This window comes from Brachyhypopomus gauderio, chromosome 3 (assembly GCF_052324685.1).
Source record: "Brachyhypopomus gauderio isolate BG-103 chromosome 3, BGAUD_0.2, whole genome shotgun sequence".
In the NCBI taxonomy this organism is placed as follows: domain Eukaryota; kingdom Metazoa; phylum Chordata; class Actinopteri; order Gymnotiformes; family Hypopomidae; genus Brachyhypopomus; species Brachyhypopomus gauderio.
Window position 1 is genome coordinate 13,564,443 of NC_135213.1, and position 23,188 is coordinate 13,587,630.

General features: G+C 41.8%; 1 protein-coding gene across 2 annotated transcripts in view; it reads right to left on the reverse strand.

Moving 5' to 3' along the window:
- cdh10b (cadherin 10, type 2b (T2-cadherin)) overlaps positions 1-22,228 on the reverse strand; it is a 31,419-nt gene extending 9,191 nt beyond the window's left edge. The window contains exons 1-6 of one of the 2 annotated variants that reach the window (XM_076999630.1): positions 22,059-22,228; positions 21,712-21,835; positions 15,006-15,345; positions 5,391-5,685; positions 1,974-2,093; positions 650-817 (exon numbers count right to left, since the gene is read on the reverse strand). In XM_076999630.1, the coding sequence (XP_076855745.1) occupies positions 650-817; positions 1,974-2,093; positions 5,391-5,685; positions 15,006-15,203 (781 nt within the window). In that variant the 5' untranslated portion in view covers positions 15,204-15,345; positions 21,712-21,835; positions 22,059-22,228. Of the gene's footprint in view, positions 1-649; positions 818-1,973; positions 2,094-5,390; positions 5,686-15,005; positions 15,346-21,711; positions 21,936-22,058 lie in introns of both variants that reach the window. The other variant, XM_076999629.1, reaches the window with a different exon arrangement.
- Positions 22,229-23,188: the final 960 nt, after the last annotated feature.

A 23,188-nucleotide genomic window follows, 5' to 3' on the forward strand; every position in this document is an offset into this window, starting at 1 on the left:
TCTAAGCGACTGCTTCAGAGTGTATTTGTCTATTTGTTTACCCATGTTTCACAAGAGAGGCAAAGCTATATCGCTATGGTTATTGTTTAATAGAATTTCAGCTTCGATTAACTACTGGAGGTTTGGGTGTGTGTGTGTGTGTGTGTGTGTGTGTGTGTGTGTGTGTGTGTGTGTGTGTGTGTGTGTGTGTGTGTGTGTGTGTGTGTGTGTGTGTTTCTGGTTTCCTAAGCTTGTCTGTTTCTGATGTTGGATTTAAGAATGCAGCGAAAGGAGGGATTACAAAACTAAAAGAAGCTCTTACGGAACACTCTCTCTCTCCCTCTCTAGGCTACTTTATTCTTTTCTAGATATTCCCCTTGTTCATAATGTGAAATGTTGAAATGTGCCCTGAGTGCCACTGCATGGATCTTTCCAACAGCCCAGATATGCAGTTTGGGATACATTTTTCATTTTAAGCACTGACACCAAGGAGTGTTTACATGAGGGTCTTGACTACAGAAGTCACCAGCAGTGCAACGATCTCGTTGGTGGATTATTGCTAACACAGCTTAGTTCAGCGTATTGCTTGCAAATGCAGATTTTCCAATGTAGGTTTGATTTTTCCTTCACTTGCCTTTTTCATGTCCGGCATGCAAATACGGATGCTTACTAGAATTGAAGCGAGGAGGGCTATTATTGACATCCAGGAGTGTGATGTTGACGGTGGCCGTGCCCGAGAGACCACCCATCTGGCCTGCCATGTCCTTGGCCTGGATCACCACCTGGTAGTGTTCCCGATTCTCTCGAATCATATTGGGCAGAGCTGTCCTTATTACACCTGATGGGCAACAGAAACACGCACATATGTTGTAGCTTATGTTCATGTTTCCATATGAGCACAATGGCTTTCATATAATGGCTTACATGCTATTGTATTGTAGGACCCTTTAAGCTCTATAACTTGTAAATGTAAATTTTTTAATAATTGATCATCAGTCAAATAAATTTGCAGCCCAAAACTCGAACCTTTCAGCAGAAATGCTATGCTTGCACTAAATGTTGCCTAACATACAGTTTTCTATCATACAGTTTAGTTCTATAACAGTAGATTGATTTCCTGTATCTCTGCAACGTGTCCATCCCCAGAGAGTGATACCCTGTATCTCTGTAACGTGCCCATCCACAGACAGTGATACCCTGTATCTCTGTAACGTACCCATCCACAGACAGTGATACCCTGTATCTCTGTAACGTGCCCATCCCCAGACTGTTATACCCTGTATCTCTGCAGTGTGCTCCATCCCCATAGAGTTATACCCAATAACAGAGTTATACTCTGTAATATACCCATCGCCAGATAGATATACCCAATATCTCCACCGTGTACCATCTACCAATCAGTTATATCCTGGATCTCTGTCATAAGCCTATTCCTAGTCAGTTATCCCCCATATCTCTGTAATCTCTGCCATTCCCAAACATATATGGCCAATATCTCCACAGTTAACCCAACCCCAGTTTCAGGTTTGGGGCTGCTCTATGGGACAACTGTGGAAAACAGTTTAAGTATTATACAGTTCTAAAATTCAGGACTGAAAACATGTACACAGAACCCTGGCCTTATACATTCAGAGAGTAGCTCTGCATTTCAAGCATCTAAACAGGATAATAAGAAAAGGTCATGCAACATCCTGCACTGTGAGGTCCTGTGACTGGGCCTCTCACACACTCACACAAACACACTTTCAACACCCTTGCCCAGAATTACTCTAATTGTTCACTTAGGCAGAGAGAGTACTCTGAGAAGTGTGACCACCTGATATCACAGCACAGCCTGAAGGAAGGAAGGATAAAGAGGAAATGAGGGAAGCTTGTGCCTGTGCCAGTGCACAGAGGAGCATATCACTTAAAGGCAGAGATGATGGCAATTTGAACTTTAAATAAACAAATGAATAAAAGCAGACATGTTTGGACATTGGTAGATGATCATGTACCTGTCTCAGGTTCCACAGAGAAGTAGGGCTGTCCCTGTAGTATGCTGTACACAAGCTTGGCACTGTTTCCATAGGATTCATCATCAGCGTCTGTAGCTGACACTTTCATCACAAATGCCCCTGTATAAAATGGGTAGTACAGAGAATGAGAACCAAATGATTCAGAACAGTTAGTGATATAGACCACTAGTAAGAAAATTACAACTCTACATTTACACATTTTATAACACCAACAATAATAAGTGCAAAAAGAACAATACTACTAATATTATTAATAATAATACCACATCTCTCACAGCCAGCACTATGTGCATAAAACACATCCTGATGGTGTTAATCCAGCATATGTGCACACCCTTTGAGTTGTAATTAAAACATGTAAATGTGTGTGCACCCCCCAGCGTGAACAGTAATGAAGTAGAGGCAGGGCTAGATCACTGGCTCTTTTATCTGAGTTCAACTTATCTCCTAGCGTTTATTATCTAAATCGCAATCTCATAATTACTCTGACTCTGCTAAGAGATGGACATGTCTTTGATAGTCAGATTTTCTTCAGTCTGCTGTTACTGGGTCATCCTATTCTTTTTTATCCTCTCATGATACTCTATATTGCTAGAGAGTAATGTGGTCTGATCAGCTCAAAGAAACATAATTAGCCCAATTAAACCAAAAGTAGGCTGTTTCAAATTATTGTAGCATGACATTTTTAGAGTCTCATTTTCCATTCACCATCACATAATTACTTTGGATGACTGCTGTATCTAGACATTACTATTAGAGACGTTTTTTTTCCATCAGTCTAAGACAAATACTAATACATCAAACAGAAGCACAAACGGTTCTTTGAAACAAGTGTGACTCCTTTGATCTGGGCAGACACTACTACTAATTCAGTTTGGCCAATAAAAGGAAATGTCAAGCTGTTGTGTCTGAAAGGTTGGCATATGAAAAAAGACATAAAAAGATTTAATATCTTGAGAAAAGAGTGGTGTTTGTCTGCAAGCCAACAATCCTCTCAGTCGGGTCTGACTTTCAGAACTTCCTCAGACACAGCCGTGCTCTGCCTGCTCCTTGTCTCAGCTCAAGTGTCTTTTAGTTTTTTTGCTTATATACAACAAACAGCTTTGCTCTTGGTCATACATGGACGTCTGAGGTGACCTAGCCCTTCTGCCTCGCCTCACCTCGCCTCTAAATGCAGAACTTCCTTGTCCGCTGCCTCTACCACTGATCCATGCTGTCCTTGGCATCTTCGAGACCTTCGCCGAGTGGCATTCACTAACTGTCCGACTCGGAGAATGCTAATGAACGCAGAAACATCTGTCGCGGTCCAATGGTGGCGGGGATAACGTGGCGAGGAGCAGGGGCTCACTCTTCACGGATGGCCGGGCCTGATTAACAGCGCGCACGCTCATGACACATGGCTGGTTTGTTCAGCTTAAACGTGCGTGCCACCCGTGACCTCTCGACTCGACATGCGCGGCGAGGTGTGAGCGTGCTCGGCGCCGAGCGGGGCCAAGGAGACGGAGGAAGACCAGGTGGGGAAACGAGTGCAGTGTCCCATTTAGAGTCGGAGTGCTGCGGATGATGTAACTCTGAACCCCACAGAGAAATAGACAAATGAAAGGGAGTGTGGGGGCTTGGGGCAAGGCAGATGGAGGGTTTGGAGCGTGCGTGCCTGGGGAGGCCAGAGAGGGACCCATTAAGAGTGCTGCTTTTACTTTATTCTGCTGGATGAATGTGACTTCATGTCACATGGGAGTACCACAAAATAAAAGTCGGGTTTTACCCGGAAGAAAGTAGAGGGTTGACTACTGTCAGTTTGCACATGGAGTGGAACGTTTGCACTTAGTCGTTTTATGCATTTTTGCACATTTTTCACTGTCTGCACAGCTCTCTAATGTAACAAATAGAAATGTTTCAAATCCAGAGTCCAGTCTGAATATTTTTTCTCTGTGTGTGGGTCCTTTATTGTTGCGTTTCACTACTGGCAGGCCAAGTATTTTACACTGGCAGTCATAGAGTGCTGCAGTAAAAATCATTGTCACACACATCTATGCCATCACACACCTCCAGTGTTAAGAGTTGTAAATGGAAAACACATGTGCTGCTTTCATGGCTTGCCCATTGAATAATTGTCTTACCTGTTGATTCATTTGCTAGTCATGATCATTAGGATCAAAACTGATTGTACCGTAGTTATAACCCAATAGTTCTAATAAAAAGACTGGCATACTTTACTTCATCAGCCACTGTGTTTTGAATACATTGTGATAAAAGTGCAAGTTAATTTGATGTTTTTTAACAAGTAATAGATTTTTCATCCTTTTGGCATTCATTTGCTGTGTTAGTTCAGGGGAAAAGTTAGAAGGTTCAAGTTCAAGTTAGTAGGTTTAATACTGACAATAAAGGTAATATATTAATGTTAAAATAATGTTAATATTTTTTCCCCAAGGTTGAATGTTCATTATACTTACATGTTCTTAAATAAAAGTGTGAAAATAAAATATTTTGTTACTCTCTTCGTTTTGTTTGTTATATTTTTGGAATTACTCTCTAGAAATTATGTCTTGTAATGTATCATGTAATTCCCTGACTATGTTTGTGGTTGATACATTCTTTGTTCCTCTAGAGCTATGCATTCCACTGTTCTGTTAGGAAAGTAATATTTTAGGAGTGTCACGTTGAGGACCCCGGCCCCTCCCTTTTGGGCGTGTGTCAACGTTGTTTACGTGCTTTGTCTGCGTCAGTGTATATACGTGGTTAGGGTTTTGTTGTGTGATTATTAAGTCTCACCTGTGAATCGTCTCGTGATCACATGGGGCTAATGTGGTTTGTCTATTTAATGTGCGCTCGCGCAGTGTCCTGTGCTCGTCGTTGTCTAAAGTCTACACGTCTCTGTAGTACACGTTATATGTTTCTCGTGCGCTATTGCGCAATCTCCGTGTTACCAAATAAAAGTGACGTCTACAGCAAGGATCCGGTGTCTCGTCCTTCGCTCACCCCGTATCGTCACAAGGAGGTCAAAGGTCTACTCCCAACAGGCTCGTGAGCATGTTTTATTTAGGAGTCTATTCTTAGTAGATGCACTATTTTATTGCATGTGGTATAAGAGCTGTTTATGGAAGCATTAAAGCTCTGGAATAATATCCAGTAAGCAGAAGGAACAGTTGATGTATAAATTCAATGGACTATTGATGCAATTCATGTTGCTGAATAAAGTAAGACCATTCAGTAAGTATTCAGTTTAAATGCATCGCAAAAATAAGCAAAATAGAACCCACTGTATCCAGGACCAACAGAACAGCTCTGCCTTTCCACAAGTACATCACACCAGATATTTGACTGGATAAATTAAATTCACCATCAATTGTCTAAACAATAACATTTGCATGAAAACAAAAGCAATATTAAACTTACCAACATTGGACATCTCAGGCACACTTGCCAAGTAGGTGTCCTTACTGAACTTTGGCTCGTTATCATTTATGTCATGGATCTTGATGATGAAGTCTGAGGCTCTCTCCAGGACTTGTCCAGAGGATTTGTTGACCGCTTTGGCACTAAGCGTGTAGGATGACTTCTCCTCTCGGTCAAGCCTTCTGGTGGCATGGATGTCTCCCGAGTTTTCATCAATTTCAAAAATGGTCCCTGCTCCATCTCCTGTGAGGACATACTTCACTGAGCCGTCCTCTGTGTCCATATCAGAATGAAGCTAAAAGAAAGTTTAAATTGCAAAGTTTAGGAGCCTTTTTATTTTAATTTCTCATGAATCAAAAATAGTTAGTGAAAATTAATTTACTACTACTAATAATAATAATATTTATTTATACGTACTAAACAATAAATACTAAGTTTTCAGAACAAGAGAAATTTCTTAATTGCTCATAAAGCTTCTGAAGAAACACCATTGCTTCCTCATGACACAATTACTGCAGAACTCCTTATTGTTGCATATGCTCATGCCATTTGCAAAGTCATCCATTCAATCATTTATTCAGTTTCTGACTGTATATGAACTCAGAAATGTTTGACCTGACAACAAAAACTTGATTCTTCCAGCGAAAAGTTTCTTTTTGCACCTGTCTCTTAGCAACAAGAGTAGTTGTGTACGTGCTTCCTCTCAAACTGATTGCAATGCTTCTTATCTTGATTGTAGATGCTACGTGAAGAGGACATCTCTGAAACTACGTGTCCCAGCAGACAGAAATAACCGACTGGTTCCAAGATCATTATACCACATCATTATCAATTTTTACATGAATATTTCACTAAAATTGTATCTATCTAAAGCAACTAAATCAGCCATTGTGCTATAAGAGGCAACAAAAAGAACATTGCTTCTATTATGATACTGGCGTTGGAAACTCTGGAGGCCACAATTTCATGATTAGAGTAATTACAGCTTACTGCAGGCCATAATTGGGTGTAATTTTTTTTGTCTGCATGCATTTATCTGGATGCAGGTAATCTGAGTCACTCATATTTCCATTGAAGGATTGCATCATCGCGCTATCATTGTTTCTAATCATGCAATTACATTAGGTGTGCATTATACATACACAGCCCTGCAATCACTACAGTGGCGGTTTTTGTTTGTTCTGTTCTAGTTTTGTTTTGTTTTGTACTTTTATTCGGCATTTTCTTTTATATAGATAGGCCTATATATTACCAGAATGTGTATATATATGCTTGAATTGTTTTACTTTCTGAGGGTCAGCACTCACTATTTTGTGCAATATATACAGAAGCTTTCTGCTGTTAAATGTCTTACTTGACATTGCTTTTGCTGTTTGCAAAAGGTGAACTTTTGTGCTATTTAAGAATTATATATAAAAAAAGTAGGATAAAGGAAACACATTTACATAACATTAAAAAAAATGTACATTACAAGGATGAGCCATCAGTGTCCTTCTCCTGCCCCCTGCATCTGTTTGCATTTTGTATAGTGAGAAGCAGAACTTGTACTTGAGACACACCATGCTGTCCTGTACCACCACAGCAGGTTAACAAGTCTTACTTGCTACAGTGTTGCAGATTTAGTTTAGTAGAGGGTAAAAGGTTAAGGCTGATTCACTGCAGTATTTCTTTTTTTTTTACAAAGGTCATTAAGGGATATATTCTGTAGGTTTCTGCATAGGTAAAACCATTTTGCGTGTTTCAGCACAGACAGAAGTATTCTGTCTTTGTCAATCAGCAAACATATTCTTCTTGTTTAACAAAGGGAAGAAATTTTATGTTTGTCTGGTTTTGATTGGCAAAACAGGAACTAGACACAACATAAACTTTAATAGCTGTCTGAGTGAGGAAAAGCCAATGCATCGTCTTCTAGCATAATGGTGAGTGATAAACAAGAGAGCTCCTTCCCATATTCACTACAACTGTAATCCTGCTATCCTGGGTGTGATATGTCAAAGGCAAGATTGGTAATTAGCCTCTTCTGACCTGTCAAGCAAGGCCAAGTATCTGCTTCTTTTGACAAAGTTCTTTTGACAAAACAATAGCAGAAATTGTCAACCAGAGAGGAAAAGAGGTGGAATGGTGGTCTGAGATTTTGGCACATAGGCAGTAATGTATGCAAACATGAGCATGGAGCTCATTAGCATGTGGTTAATGAAATGTTTGTACGCTCTATCTCCTGGGTCCATGTTTTCCAGAGTGACAGGGGGAGGGAGTCACAGCATGCATACCAGCCAAAGCAGATATAAATAACTTCAGATAAGATCTAATTATTTTTCCACATATTTACGCATGATAATCTTGAGAACTCGAGAATCGTAGCAACAGCTGTAATGTGGGGTGAACCAGTTTTTAACTTGAAATGACATTGTATTTAGAATTTTCTTTTCAGATGATGCCTTGCTGGGTCTCTGGAAAAACTGAAGTTTTTTGAGCGTCCATTAACAAAATGGAAACTTTGCTGTGGACCATTTACCTGTTCCCCAGTTCCAGGCTCCTTTTGCTTTTACAGAGCAAATCCTGAGTAGCAATTTGAACTTTTTCTACAGATGATTGTGAGTCTTCTGTAGCAAATAACTTAAATGATAATTTTGAACATAAAGTCCCTGCAATTGTGAAGCAAAATGACGCTTTCTATTGTAGATATCTTTGAGAACAAACAGTATATTACAATAAAATGCTGGCGAATTAGAGAGGGGCTATTAATGTGGTTTTTGATCAGGAGAAGCTGCTATAATAATGAAGATTCCATTTTCATCACAGCTATGTATAAAATCCCTTGACAGCTCCATAATTAGACATTTTGTGTCCTTTATTGTGGAAAAATCCTTCAGTGGAGCCAGGCTTTCTCTGAGATTTGAGCTTTAAATCCATATGAAGATGTCTAAGACAAAGTCACACAAAGAAAGAAGTGGTATGTGTAAAGCCAGTGTACATACTAAAGTGTCTGTAGAATAACTGGTATTTGATGGACAACAGACTACTGGCTCAGGGGATCTACATACAATAATTGTGTTAATCCCTCATGTAAACATACAATTGAACAGCTAGCACTTGCATTTGTAGGTCATTAAGAAGAAGTGAATTACTTGCCCTTTGGGATGGTAATTTTTTTTTTGTTGCTTGTGACCAGTAGTTCTCTATATATATACACAAAACATATAGTCAAAAGTAATAGCATTATGAATATTAGCAATATTTACATTCTATTTTCTTAGAATTGGCTAGATCTGTCTTGTGTCTTTCCTGTAGTCACTAGTGCAAATAATTGTCCTGAGCACATCTGAGAAAAGAGAAAAAAGAAAATAGATAGATAGATAGATAGATAGATAGATAGATAGATAGATAGATAGATAGATAGATAGATAGATAGATAGATAGATGGTCATGGTGGTCATGGTGGTCATGTCTCGTGGTAAGTGTTTGTCTGCGTGGTGTTTTGTTTGAAGAGCTCCGCCGTGCTTTTGTGTGTAGCAAAACAAAGACCAGGGCAGTCTGCCCTGGGAGAGTTCTTCATGTCCGTTGTTTGTCGGAAGAGTTTCGCCGTGCGTTTGTTTTGTGTGTGGCATGGTGAGGACCAGGGCGTCTTCCCTGGAATACTCTACATGTTGTGTGGGTAAAGTGTACATGTGAGTGGGCGTGTGGATCAGTGCTCGTGGTGTTTTGTGTTTAGTGTTTTGTGTGTGACGTTGGTGCCGTTTGTCACTGACGCCTCGCTCCCCTTTCGTCTTGTGTTTAATGTGGGGGAGCGACTGCGAACCTGAGCGGCGCTTCACAATATTACCGAGCGCGCATGTATGAGTCCCGTTCGTTCGTTGTTTGTACACTGTTTTTTGCGTGTGTGTTGTCCTCGCGTGCCTGTGAAATGTTGCTTGTAATTCCACGCATGCTCCTCCCCTTAAGTGTGTGTTTGGGGGAGGACCGGCTTTGGTCCCGTGCCACGGGGAGTGGCAGGGAGGGCGTCGCTCCTGAGGGAGGCCCTGACCAGGTAAGTGGGGGGTTCTCCTGATTTGGGGGAGACCCTTCCCCCCCTTTGTAGGGGGGATCAGGGTAGTGCGCGTTTGTGTTTTGTGTTGGTGTGTGTGGGTGTGTGTGCATTTGTGTTTTATGTGCAAGTGCATCTCCCTGGCGGTGGATTGTGGCGTTCCGGGGCCTTGTGGAGGTCTCCACCTGGCAGGAGCCCCCTTATGTTGTGGGGTGACCGGAGCCCGGTCTTAAAGAGCCCCTCCCTAGAGGGTTGGGGCCCCCGGATGTTTGGGGACCAGGGGGCTCCTGCACAAGATGGAGATCCTTCCACGGGGTCCTGGAGGTGACGTAGCCACGCCCCAGGGAGGTAACCTGCACACTTACACCCCGGACGGACAAGGAGCCGTAGCCTGTCGTCCTCGCACCTGTGGGGCTAAGCGGCTTAATACCGGTTAGGGTGTGAGGGCCCTGTGACCGACCGGGGCGTGGTTTTGTCTTGTTGACGGCCCGGTCGGTCCAGGGTCCCGCCCAGGTAGGTGAGCTAACGTGTGTTTGTTTGTGTTTCAGCTCCGGGACTACAGGGGGTGTGTCCCGGGACTACAGGGGGTGTGTCCCTTGTCCCTGCCTTCCTGCACCTTTGTTTTGTGTGCTGCCGCTGTAGGCCAGTTCACGGGTTTTGGTTTGCGCACTTTACATATTAAACCATCCTTTTTCCCTGAGACTTGGCGTGATCGCTTCCATTTATTTTTGCTCACCCTACCCGTCACAATATGCTGTTTTAATTACTATATTAATATATTGAATTAACTGTATGTTCTAATATTTTTAATATTAGCATATAAGAAAAAAAAACACTTTACTCGGTTAATCTATTGCACAGGAAATATCTTCCATGATCATGGACATTTCATGGGCTTTTCATTTAATCGCAACCACTGGTGACCATTTATCTTCCTCATGGACTAATGCACAAAAATGACTCTTAGGTATGCACAGGGCCATGCACGTCAACCTGAACAGGGACCATTACTGCACTTATGGCGGCATTAATAACAGGCCTAATTGATTGTAATCCCTTTTGTATTTTTGTCTTCCGATGGCTCTGAATCACAATACTCCAGATGTTTCTTTTCCACAGTGAGGCCAATGTTTCCCATTCAGCTGCTCTCCATGCTCTCAGCAGTGTCCTAATTAGTGTCCGGGAAAAAAAAGGTCCTCTGGGGTTTTAGGGATGAATTAAAAGACATTTCAAAATAAAACATCCCTCGGCTATATCGTGGACATTTACAGTGACTCATGTAAAATATAATTGTTGGGCTCTGGCCGTGTTGCTCCTCTTCCTACCCCAGGCACAGTCCACCCACTCATCTGAGAGACACCACAGGGAGAGCACAGCATGGCAAGGAATGCTGATAGCCAGATCATTTGCTCAGTGAACACTTTTTGGCACAGCCTAGCCCCCTTTTTGGCCTGACACTGCACTCTCTGTGGCATTGGCAAACATGAACAGAACAGCCTTTGTTCTATAGCAGGAATAATTATTCAACAAAGATGGACGAATGAGTGGTACGTACAGCGAGCGGGTCGAGCACTCGGCCGAGCGCGCATATATACGAACCAAAACATTTAGGGTGGTTCTTGGCAGCTGTGTTTTACATTGTGCTTGGTTTTCAGTTGCTTTTACTAATTTGCATAGTGCAAAATTAGCCTTTGACTGTGAAGCTGCTTGAAGAGTTAAATCCCTCGCAGACACACAGAACAAGTGGAGAAATCACTGACAATTCTTGTTAGGCTGGCGGTGAACACATGCTCAGTGCTGCACAGATAGAACAAAAAGTGATAGACCTCGAGTGGCTCTGTGAGAATTATAGATATGCTTGCTTTTTTTTTGCTATCAGCCATTAGTGTTTCAAGTACACATACAGAAACAGGCCTTTTTGATTTCTTGTTCCTTCATTCATCTTTGTTTGTTTCTTTCTTTTTTCTTATTCTTGGCTGTCAAACCTATGTCCTCCGCTTTAATTTGCACTTTGTTGTAATTTTCTCTCTTAATATAAAGGCTTCCCTTGCTTGCTGAAATTCTCTCTCTCTCTCTCTCTCTCTCTCTCTCTCCAATCCCATTCTCTTTGTCTTCAAGGTGTCTTTTTTACACTATCCATTGGTTCCTCCCTACAGCTCATACAAGCCCTACTGGAGGAACTCCATCCTCCCTCTTTTTTCATACATTGTAGTTTCCAGTGCATTTCATCTTCTGCAGAACATCCTGTTTGAAATGGTTGAGAAGCATGTGAGCATCGACCCCTGCCTTCCCTCTCCCCTTTCTCATCTCTTCTTCTGGCTATGAACACTGATGGGGTATTTATGTCAATAAGGACAAGCACTGCAAGCACTCAGATGGCTTTTCCACCTTGTAAGATTGTCCGCAAAATTGTCAACAAATGTGCCTGCAAAGCCATCTGCTGAAATATCTGGCAGCTTGCGTTCAGCATGTACACACAATGCTTTTTGCTTCACAGTTCTGCGCGACAGCATATCTAAATATTTCAGGCACAATATATTACAATGCAGGTATGCCTCCTCGTAATGTAGAAACATTTTAGAGACATTTTAGCCTTGGCTGTAATTTACTCATCATTCCAGGTAATTGTGTGGTCTAATGTGCATAACTGTACTACCGTGGCATTTAGTAATCAAGGCACCGAGCTCAAGTGACTCCATTAGCTTGTGTACAATTGTTTACCTAAATCATGTATCATCAACCAGACAATTAGCTAATGAGTAGCAACAGGTGTCTAGATAGCATGAGTAGAGAGCAGTTATAGCCTGCAAATGTAGCTTGGTTTCAATTCCTGGAGTAGTCATTGAAAGAAGTGCATTTGTCAAGATTAAATGTTAGACTCGTGCTCACTTTAAAACAAGGTATCTTAAACTTTTCTTTGCCATTTTTACAATCTGAATATGCAAAAGGCAAGAAGTGACTGAGATTTAAAATTTACGTCAGAGTGGACATCAGATGTTTAAATTAACCGCTTTGGTAACACTTCAGCCAAACGGAAGCTAACCCCATTTGGTTTTGCTCCTAATTTCCCATGCAATAGTGAATTTTTAGTTTTGCGTTCATGGACTGTGGACTGTAAGGCAGCTTTGTGTTGAAACTGAAGCCCTGTGTGGCTGCAGGGCAGTTTGTGAGCTCCACTCTCCCCTTTCAGCACTGTAGTGCAGCACATTCAAATGGGTCCATAATCCATGCTTATGCGGCTTTGGCAAAGCTCGCTGCCTCTGTGTTTGCATATAGTTAGCGATCGCTGTCCTCCTCTCTATCTCTCTCTTTGATGCTTTCATAATTACATAAACATTCTGTTGTTCAGACAACCATTTGTTTTTATTAGTATTATTGTTGTTTTTTCCCCCCAAGAAGTCAAGTGTGGACGATCAGGAAGGGGCTTGTTAGGAGGGGCTGAAAAGGGGCAAGGGGAGTCTGGGAGAGCATGAGTTTGTTTACTTACCCAGTGAATCACAGGGCTTGGGAAGGTTAATAGGATTTTGTTCGCATCAACAGTGCTGATGGAACAGCGCCTGAGCTACTGCCCTCACACCAAACTGCATCTACAAAAGCAGAGCGACCGCATGCCGAGGAGCAGCCCTTCTCAGCATCACGCCGCTTACCAGGGCCAGGGTGCTTCTACTGACTAATGGCAATCCAGTGGCAAGTGTGTGTTTAGCAAAATGTTAGTGTGGATTTGCTGCTTTGCTTTATATTGAAAAGTAGGTAGGGTGCCCTGAGTATCAAACATTTCATGTTGACCTCAAATCCTCACTGAGCTCTACCAGATTCTTGGATATGTTCAGTGTGCTTTAGTACTGTCAGAACTAAATGGGCGGTTTTATTGTCAAATACCATTTCCAGATTTCCGAGTTAACCGCAGGACGTTTGGGCATTAACTGGCGAGAATGAATACATGTCATTATTGGTCCTTTCTTTCTCCATATATGTTTGCTTCTATAGCTTTTCAAGGCATTCCTGATGCATGATAGACATGTCTTAGAGGTCCATGACACATGAAGCTTTCATGGGAGAGAGTATTTCATTAAGATGGAAGACCACTGGAGGTCTTGAACAGAAATAAATATTGCCTCCCACAGGCCTTAGCAATGACTGCTGAATTATGTTTAGGAGAAGGACTGTCAATGGCTGTGATGGCTTCTTGCTGGGCTTTTAAGTGTCAATCTATTGAACAGTACACACATAGCCTATACATTCACACAAAAAACACACGCACACACATGCACATGCACATGCACACACAGATACACAATTTCATTGATTAACTTAACGATATGGTAGTTCCACAGAATCCTCATTGAAACAGTGTTTTCTTTTTGATCCCGCCCAGTATTTATTGTGTCCAATTGTCTTTCTGGCACTTTAATTGGGAGTGAGATTGGGCTGTTGTGGTCAAGACAAGGGTCAAATGCATGTGATTGCAGTCACGCCAGAGAAACTTGCCAGCTAGAGAGAGAGAGAGAGAGAGAGAGAGAGATGGCCTGGATGGGGGTGGAGAGAAAGCGAAGCATCAAAGTTCTGGGAGGAAGGCTAGTCCATGCTGCGTTTACCACTTCCTCTACTAGGCCTGTCCCAGTCAGCACTGTTTCATTGCTTCATTACCTAAACATTACACAATGAATGGGAGAATCTCATTCTTGCTTTCTTGGCTTGTTGCTCCCTTTGATTGATTTATTGTTTTTTTAATTCACTTTCATCTGTTTTTCTGTGCGCTCAAGCGTGTTTCCTTTACCCGGCGATCTCCTCATACACACATCACAGGCGTGAGAGGAAGCCTCTCTCAGCCCGTGCTCACTGTTTCAGACCCCCTCTCCAATCCTCTCCCCTGCTCCTGACACTTGTTTACTCGGGGGAGATGAAGGAAGCGATGAAAGCAGGCTTCCTCTACACAAAATTGTCTGCCGATAGCCACGTTGATTCCCCTCCCCCTCAGGAGTGTAACTGCAGCTCTCTAAATTATGGCTGTCTCAGAGCTCGGCGGTAACGCTGGTGGCTTGACGAGCGTGCCGCTCTGATCAGATGCCACGCGGACAGCGAAGAACACTTCCGCTATTGTGATTTTTATCGCGGCGCTGCTCGCTGGCAAGCACACCTTGCAGCAACTGCCGCTCGCATTGAGCTTGCGTTGCTGCACGTGGGGCTTTTGCTTGTATTTCAGTGCTTTGTTGAAAGTGCAGGCTATTCGGGGGGGCTAGGTTTCCAGCTGCGATTTACATAGTCAAATTCACAGCTAAGAGTTTTACTTGCATTTTGTAAGTAAGAGTTTTAGTGTGACAGAGTCCTCTGTGAGCTTCTTCTCTAGCTTGCTTGTCTGCTTGTAGAACAAAGGAAGTCATATTTGTTCTCCAAAATAGCACTGCGCCTGCACTGTTTGTCTGGGCATTTATTTTCCTCGCTACCCATGTTGTGACGGATCAGCAGCATTTCCTGAACCAGTTCTTTTACATAAATGCTAAATAAGCTCATGTCTGTTTTATTCAGCTTCTCCTAGGATCTTCCTTTTTTTACCACCTCCAACTGAATCTTTTTTAAAATGTGGTCCTTACCTTGCCAACATACTGTTTGCCACTTCCTGTCCACTCTTCTAAAAGGAAGAAACTATTCCACATCCATCCTCGTTTAGTGCGGTGAAGTGTCCGTCCATCCTTATCAGGTTTGCTAATTCCAGGTACGGGGCGGATTAGGGCGGAGCTCCACTCCGTGATAGACAGCAGCAGAAGCAAAGTGAACCGATTGGTCATCATTGTATCCAGTCACTCCTGGAGAGTGCTCGATAAGGAATCAGTTAAGCAACTGAATGCTGTATGAGATAATGCAACTGAATGCAGATCACAACAGAATGGAACATCTTATCCTCACTCTCCTTTCTGTCTTTCTTCTTTGGACCTGGAAGAAGGCAAGAACAGATTGATGAGGCACATTGACAAGCATTATGCTAGTTTTTCTGTTCTTGAAGTCAGACAAAGATAACAGTAATTGAATAACCCTAAGCTGACACAGCAGACACAGTGACACGATACTGTGTGGATGCAGGCAAACAAAATGACCAAACAGTGTCCAGCTGAGTTGTCCAGTACTTAAATAACTTGGTCAGCAGTAAACCTACTTAAACCTTCACTTCCCTAGAGTATACAGACCAGTGTACACAGCAGTAGATGAAAAGTCTATAGCAAACTGTAGTGGTGCACTGAAAGTTCTAATTACGTACTCTTCTGTGCTACACAATAGACAGAGCAGACGGCTTAGCTAAACCTGCAATGGCTCAATGAAGCATAGAGTCCTCCAGGGCCACTCCTGATAGGTAATTTAAGGAGTGCATGCATAATGTATGGGTTTTTGGAACTTAATCCTAATAAATCTCTTTTTTTACCCAATTCAGTGGAATCCCAGTTTCAAGGAAAATACAGAGGGCCAAAAGTGCCAAGCCAGCCTAACATGCAATTAATACCTACACTATGTCAAGGGGAATCACAAGCAAATGAGGAGTGGATTCATAATACTGTCGTTCTTGTTCGTCGATCTGAATCAACATCAGAAAGGAAAGCAAAATTAAAAGGCCCCAGTATCATTGGAGATACTCAGAAGAGCAAAGTGGACAATTTATTTTTTACGAATTAACATTCTGGGTCCACATCACATGACTGGAGCACTACACTTAAAATATATTATCTTATGACTGAAATAATTTGGTTAATGAGATACAGATGAAACTGGGCATTATTCACAAAGTGTCAGTATGTGCCAACCACTGTAATTTGGGGAATCACTGACTGTGCTAATGTCGATAATGAATTCACGCAGGGCTAGCATGGAACCGCCTCTGTGGGACTCCTTCATACACTTCATGCATCTCAGGGAAAAAGACCCAGGGAAAATGTTGACATTCAAAACCTCTGCAGAAGCCTTCATGAATAAAACAGAGTATTGTCAATATACAACCGTAGTACATAATGTGGAGTCATGTAAATATGTGCACGTTTGCACCCTATTCATTGTGTAAATATCAAATCAATATAAAGAACTATAGGGCTGATACAGGGTGGCTGCCTGAGCCCTAATCCTGCTAGATGCACAGAAGATTTAATTCAGTCTCACCTAATACTCATTCCGTCATTCCTTCATGGCAAGTGAACATCCTCAAACTTTAATGGACTTTGCAATACTCTTCATCACACTACTCTATACCACACCACACTAAACCACACTGCTCTATACTACCCCACACTACACCACACTACTCCATACATACTACTCCATACTACACCACATTACATCACACTACTTCATACTGCACCACACTACACCACATTACTCCATACTACACCACATTACACCACACTACACCATACAACTTCATACTGCACCACACGTGTATAGCTACTGGATGTCCTTAATTTCCCTCTGGGATCAATAAAGTATCCATCATCATCATCATCATCATCATCATCATCATCATCATCATCATCACTACACCACACTACTCCATACTAAACCACACTGCTCCATACTACCCAACACTACACCACATTACATCACACTACTCCATCCTGCATCACACTACACCACACTACTCCATACTAAACCACACTGCACCATACTACATCATACTACTCCATACTGCACCACACTACACCAACTACTCCATACTACACCACATTACATCACACTACTCCATCCTGCACCACACTACTCCATACTAAACCACACTGCTCCATACTACACCATACTACTCCATACTGCACCACACTACACCACATTACACCACACTACTCCATACTACACCACATTACATCACACTACTCCATACTAAACCACATTACACCACACTACTCCACACTACACCACACAACACAGCACTTCACCAATGTTAACTTCCCCAATGTCTAAGCCATACGAAGTAACTGTGAGCATAAAGATGTGGATACACTTGAGTGTGCATGTGTGAACTGCAGAAATATAATTAATAGTTAATATTTTAATGTAATAATTTGTAATAATACTTAGTCACTGCACATTAAACTGGTTTCACATGCACTAAGCACATTCCTGCCCTATGTTGATGCAAGTCACTGGCACATGCGGCATTGCTTACTCAAGCACAGCACCACTGAGATATCACAGTATGCATCACACATGGAGCTTGAGAGGCCACGGCGTCTTAAGAAGTGCTGCGCACGTAACCAGTTCTGCTGAGAAAATGTTGACACTGCTGCCAGGTAACGTGACTGTTTAGATGATGCGTTTTGTGGAAGGCACCAAAGAGGAGATTATGTGCTCATGTGGAGATCAGATGATTCACAATAAGCTTAGAACATTTCCCCCAATTTCTCTTTTGCCTGTTATTGTCCTCACGGTGGGTCTGATACCCCAGCAACGACAAGAGTGTTCAGTAAAAATGGCGCGTGTGGCAATTAAAGCGTGGTGATTCTTGTGATTGCATTTTCTGATTATCATTCAAGGCTGTCCTTGAGCTTTAATAGTATTCTGGATATTAATCTTTGGTATAGCATGCTTATTAAGCATTAAACCTGCACATCTTTTTTCAGATTCCACTTACTGCACCCAAAGGAGTGGTTGAGGAGACTACACAAGAGGGAAAAAACCCACACCAGATGTTTGCTTAATTAGCTCAACTTGATTAATGTATTAAAAATCCAAAGCATATTGAAAAGTTGTTTATGAACGGAATGACGATAAATATCAGTGTGGGAGGATTTCACTATAGTTTATAAGCAGTAGCCTATAAATATAGAAAGAGGACATATTAACTGGCTTTAATTAACAGGTGAATTAATAAGGTTATATATGCAAGCAAACAGTATTGGAAGGTTCATTGTGCCTTAATATGTATATATGAGGACAATTCCCAGGAGGAATTGAGGTGCACTTTAGTAAAAATGAAGAGGCAGTATAAATTGTACTCAGTACACAGGGTTTCCAGAGAAACAAGATATAGACCATGCTTATTTTACTTTGATGTCAAATTGAGGAGGTAATGAGGTTAGGAGGAATGCACTGCATTCAGGAACTTCCATGGTTTTCTAAGGACACTGTATTTACCTAAACACTAAGGATTTTGGTCTGTTATGTAGGGATTTATTACTGTGACACACCAAACCTGACTAAACCAAAGGACAAAATAGCAGTAGAAAGCCATTCACACACAAAGGCACACACACACACACACACACACACACACACACACACACAGTTGGGAGAGTAGAGCGGCTGTGCCCTGGCTAGGAAGACTCTGTCTCCATAATTGCTGTAGTCCTGTCTGCGAAGTGGGGCTCTATTTCTCCAGAGACTTATAAAATCAGTCTGGAGCAGCAGGCTCTGCTGGGAATACATTTCCCATAGTCCAGCACAGCCTCGTTTGCTCAACCCCATCTCACTTCTGCTCTTGCTCACCCTCTCCCTCCCTGCGCATTCCCCCATAAGACTTCCTCAGACATGGATCATTTAAGGAATCTGGGCTGGTCCTGTCCATGCCTGGTTCTGAGCTGAGTGATGGTTGTAGGCGTATGTGGGGTACCACCAATATGCTGCTCGGCATTCATTTTACACTTAGGCAGTAGAGAAAAGTTTTTTTTTTTTCTTACCTTCCCTGTGACCTTGACATAGCACATATGCGGAGGATGGAAAATGGATTTGAAGCCCTGATGGGATTGAGTGGGGAGGCTTATTGAGGAGGAGAGGGAAGGAAGGAGATGGGCAGGCTATTTGCTAGCACAGCATTTATTGGATGAGCTATGGACAGCATACAATAGAAAAGATTGAAACACTGCCTGAAGTCTTTCAGATATACGTCTGTGATAGGTCCTACCACTCCTGTACTCTGCTGAGAGAACTGGCCCCATGGGTTACAAGAACTTGAATATTTAAATGAATACAGAAAAATATAGGATTCTGATACTGACCCACTACAGCTTGTCAGAACGATCTGTGTCAGTGATGCAAAGTGTGCGATGAAGCGAGGGAGAATAAGATAAAGATGGAGAGAAAGACGAAGACAGAGCTGGGGAGTAAGAGTGAAAGAGTGAGATAGGGAGTATGAGAGAGAGAGATGGGGAGTAAGAGTGAGAGAGAGAGAGAGAGAGAGAGAGAGAGAGAGAGAGAGAGATGTGATAATGTGTAATGTGTAATGTGATCATGATCTAAAATTAGTAGCTCTATAGGTAAGGTTGCATGGCTGTGCAGTGCAGAAAAACATGACCACTTGGTGGAGCTCACCATCTCTCATACAGCACAGCAGTTACAGCAATCTACAACTCTCTCTCTCTCTCTCTCTCTAGTTCTCTTCATCTTCCTCTCCTCTCAAATCTTTTTTTGGTTATATATTAAATGTAGGTATGTATATGTTTATTACATTGAGAGAACGCTAATTATGACTCCATGTCTAGGTAGTATATTCCTTTTTACGTGTGATTCCATAAACTGCATGATTGTTGAAATACTGAAATCTACAATCACCCTCAGGTGGCAAATCAGTGACACCATATGAACAAATCCAAATGATCTCACAATTTCCAAATTTGTGTAAATTTCGATAACCCAGGTCATAAGAAAAGTTCTGAAAGTAACGGTTAGATTAGGGTGCTGGGTTAGGATGCTAGGATTAAGGTACTGGGTTAGGGTGCTGGGTTAGGATGCTAGGATTAAGGTACTGGGTTAGGGTGCTGGGTTGGGCTTAGTTAGGTGGTTAGCAGTCAAACCTTTTATTTTGACATCACTCATAGGGAATTCACTGACAGCTTTCAATCACTATAATTAGCTTGAGATTTTGTGAGATCACACTTCACATTTCAATAAATGCAAACATGTTGTTCTGAAGATATACTGCTGCTCTCTAATCAAGCATTTATTATGCATAAGTCACATCAACATCTAAGCAGGCTAGGAGGTGTATAGCAGAAGTTAAGCAATATTTAGTGTTGACTGTGTGTGTGTGTGTGTGTGTGTGTGTGTGTGTGTGTGTGTGTGTGTGTGTGTGTGTGTGTGTCTGTGTGTGTGTGTATACATGTGTGTGTAAGAGTCCAAAGCTTGTAATAGCTCACTTGATTTTAGAATGGGTAAGGTAAAACCATTACACTTAAACAAATCAGAAAAAAAAAATATATATATATATATATATATATATATATATATATATATATATATTACACATCAATGTACCAGAAAGCATCTTAAAACTCATAAGTGAGAATTCCATTTAAAAAGGCATATTCAGAAATACATATACTCACTAGGCGTAGTATTACAAATTTGATATGAGAGAGAATACATTTTCAGAAATACATAATACAAGATGCAGTAAGATGCTAACCAGTATTTTCTTGTATCGAATATCTCTTACTCTCACTTTCTGTCTGTCACTCTCTCTCTCTCTCTCTCTCTCTCTCTCTCACACACACACACACACACACACACACACACACACACACACACACACACACACCATTTATTATCTGACCCAAGGCCAAGCTGAAGAGTGGCGGACAGATGACGCACAGGTCACCAAAATAATACAATCAGCTTACTGGAAACAGAGATTCACATGTAATTGGAGAGCAAATTGTAATTGGAGAATTCCTATAAAAATTATCTTCAGAACGTTACCAAAGCATAAAAACATTCTGTTCACAATTCTCAATAAGACACTAAGTTATTTGATTGATTTCAAGGAAACTCTAAGCTTTTCAACACATGCATTTGCATTTTTCCTGTTTTTCTGCATTTTTAGTGATGTTAAGCCCCCTCTATCAGAGGTTAAAATGTACAAAGTGCAACATAAATATTTGCAAAGTGCAACATGAATATGAATATTTGCATGTAAATAAGAATAAAATATATTCAAATCCATAATATGCAAATCCATCATTGTCTAGCCAGGAACTTCTGAAATATCTCCTGCTACAGAAGCAACAACTGCAACACCTCTCTCTGCCCACTGCCTACCCTCTAAGTTGAACAACTCAGCCATGTAGAGTGTGAACAATAATGCCTGAATCAGTATTAGTATTAAAAGCTTGTTCACTGCTGCCTCTTGCTGTCAGCCCAGTCCGAGCTTTTTAAAGTAACATTGCAAGCTATTCTCAAAGGAGAATATGTAAATGTAAACCAAGAACAGATGTAATAATCAGGACTTATATTCCATGTTCGTTATAGATATTTTCACTCCTTTCTTTGCATTTAAAAAACTCTCTACCTAAAGCACCTGAATATAAAAAATAAATAAATGTATTTACTCACATTTTTGTTCTTGGTTCCATACAGTTTCTCACTTGCTTCAAATTCTTCTTTGGCAATCTTTAATCAGTTATTTTCCCTGGTTTAAAGTGATGTATATCTCCACGGCAACTGTGGGAGTCCTGCTCTGTAGGGTACATTTGTCTTAATGATAACCTTTAGATTCAGCGAACGCTGGAGGAATCATGTACATGACTGCACTCTTTCAGGATGCTCCTTTCATTCGTCTGAGAGGGAGAAAAAAGAGAGAGAGGGAGAAAGCGACAGAGAGAAAGAGAGAGAGAGAGAGAGAGAGAGAGAGAGAGAGGGAGGGAGATAGAAAGGGAGGGAGGCAGCGTGAGAGGTTTTACCTTCAGTTTTCATGCTCCACTGCTGATCTATGCGTTAGCAGGCATGCTTGCTGCTTCCTTCCTTAGCAAAGCGAAGCACTGTCTGCTCTGTCACCTTTCCTGCACTTACACTCTAAGCTTGAGTACGGACCACGCGCACACGTTTGTGTGTGTGTGTGTGCGTGTGGACAGATGCGTATGACTGTGACAGAGACTGCGCTTGTGAGACTGTGTGAGAAGGGGAAAGACAGAGAGACAGAGTGAAAGAGAGAGAGAGAGAGAGAGAGAGAGAAAGAGAGTGAATGAGAGAGAAAGAGAGAGCAGCTACCTTGCTGACAGCCCTTCTCTTTGGAATATGTGTCCCTTCGTGGCACTGTCTCACCCTCACTTGCCGCCTCTCCTCAGTCTTTCTCAGTGCTTGTGTGACAGGTTTTCTTTTCCTTTTCACATATTTGTGTTCTTTTGAGCCTTGTTGCCACTTCTTGTTGTAATTGTTGTAATTCTCCCTCTTCGTATAAATGCTTCATGTGCTTGCTGAAATTTCCTCTCTCTTTGTCACTGTCTTTCTCTCTCTCTCATTCTCTTTCTTACTCTTTCGCTCTCTTTCTCTCTCAGTTACTGTCAGGGAGAGACAGAGCAAGGCAGAGAGGGCTCATCTCATGATTGGCTGCCACTCAGAAGTCCCCAGTAAAAGATGACAGGAAAAAAGAGTTAGAGAGAAACAGAGAGAGAGAGACAGAGAGAGGGAGAGAGAGAGAGAGAAAGAGAGAGCGAGCGAGAGAGAGAGAGAGAGAGAAGAAAGAAGGGGTTAGGGGAGCCTTTAGTCCCCCAGAGCTGCGGTTTTGACTTAGCTTGCCATGGAGCACAGTGGGGGTGAAAGGATACATAAAGGCTGGCACTGGGAGGTTAGGATATACAGCAAAGGGGAGAAAATAAAGAGGGGGCAAAGAATAAAGGAGAGTGGAAGGAGAGGAGGACAGAGGAGGGCAAAAGCAATAGATGGCAGTAACGATCCATGGCCTAAAAGGCATTCCATGATGGATGGACGTGCTGATGTTTGATGTCTAAAGCAATCTAAGCCCTGTCTAATCCACCTTTCAATGACAGTAGATGAAGGTGAAAGACAGCCTATAGGATGTAGATCAGCAGGA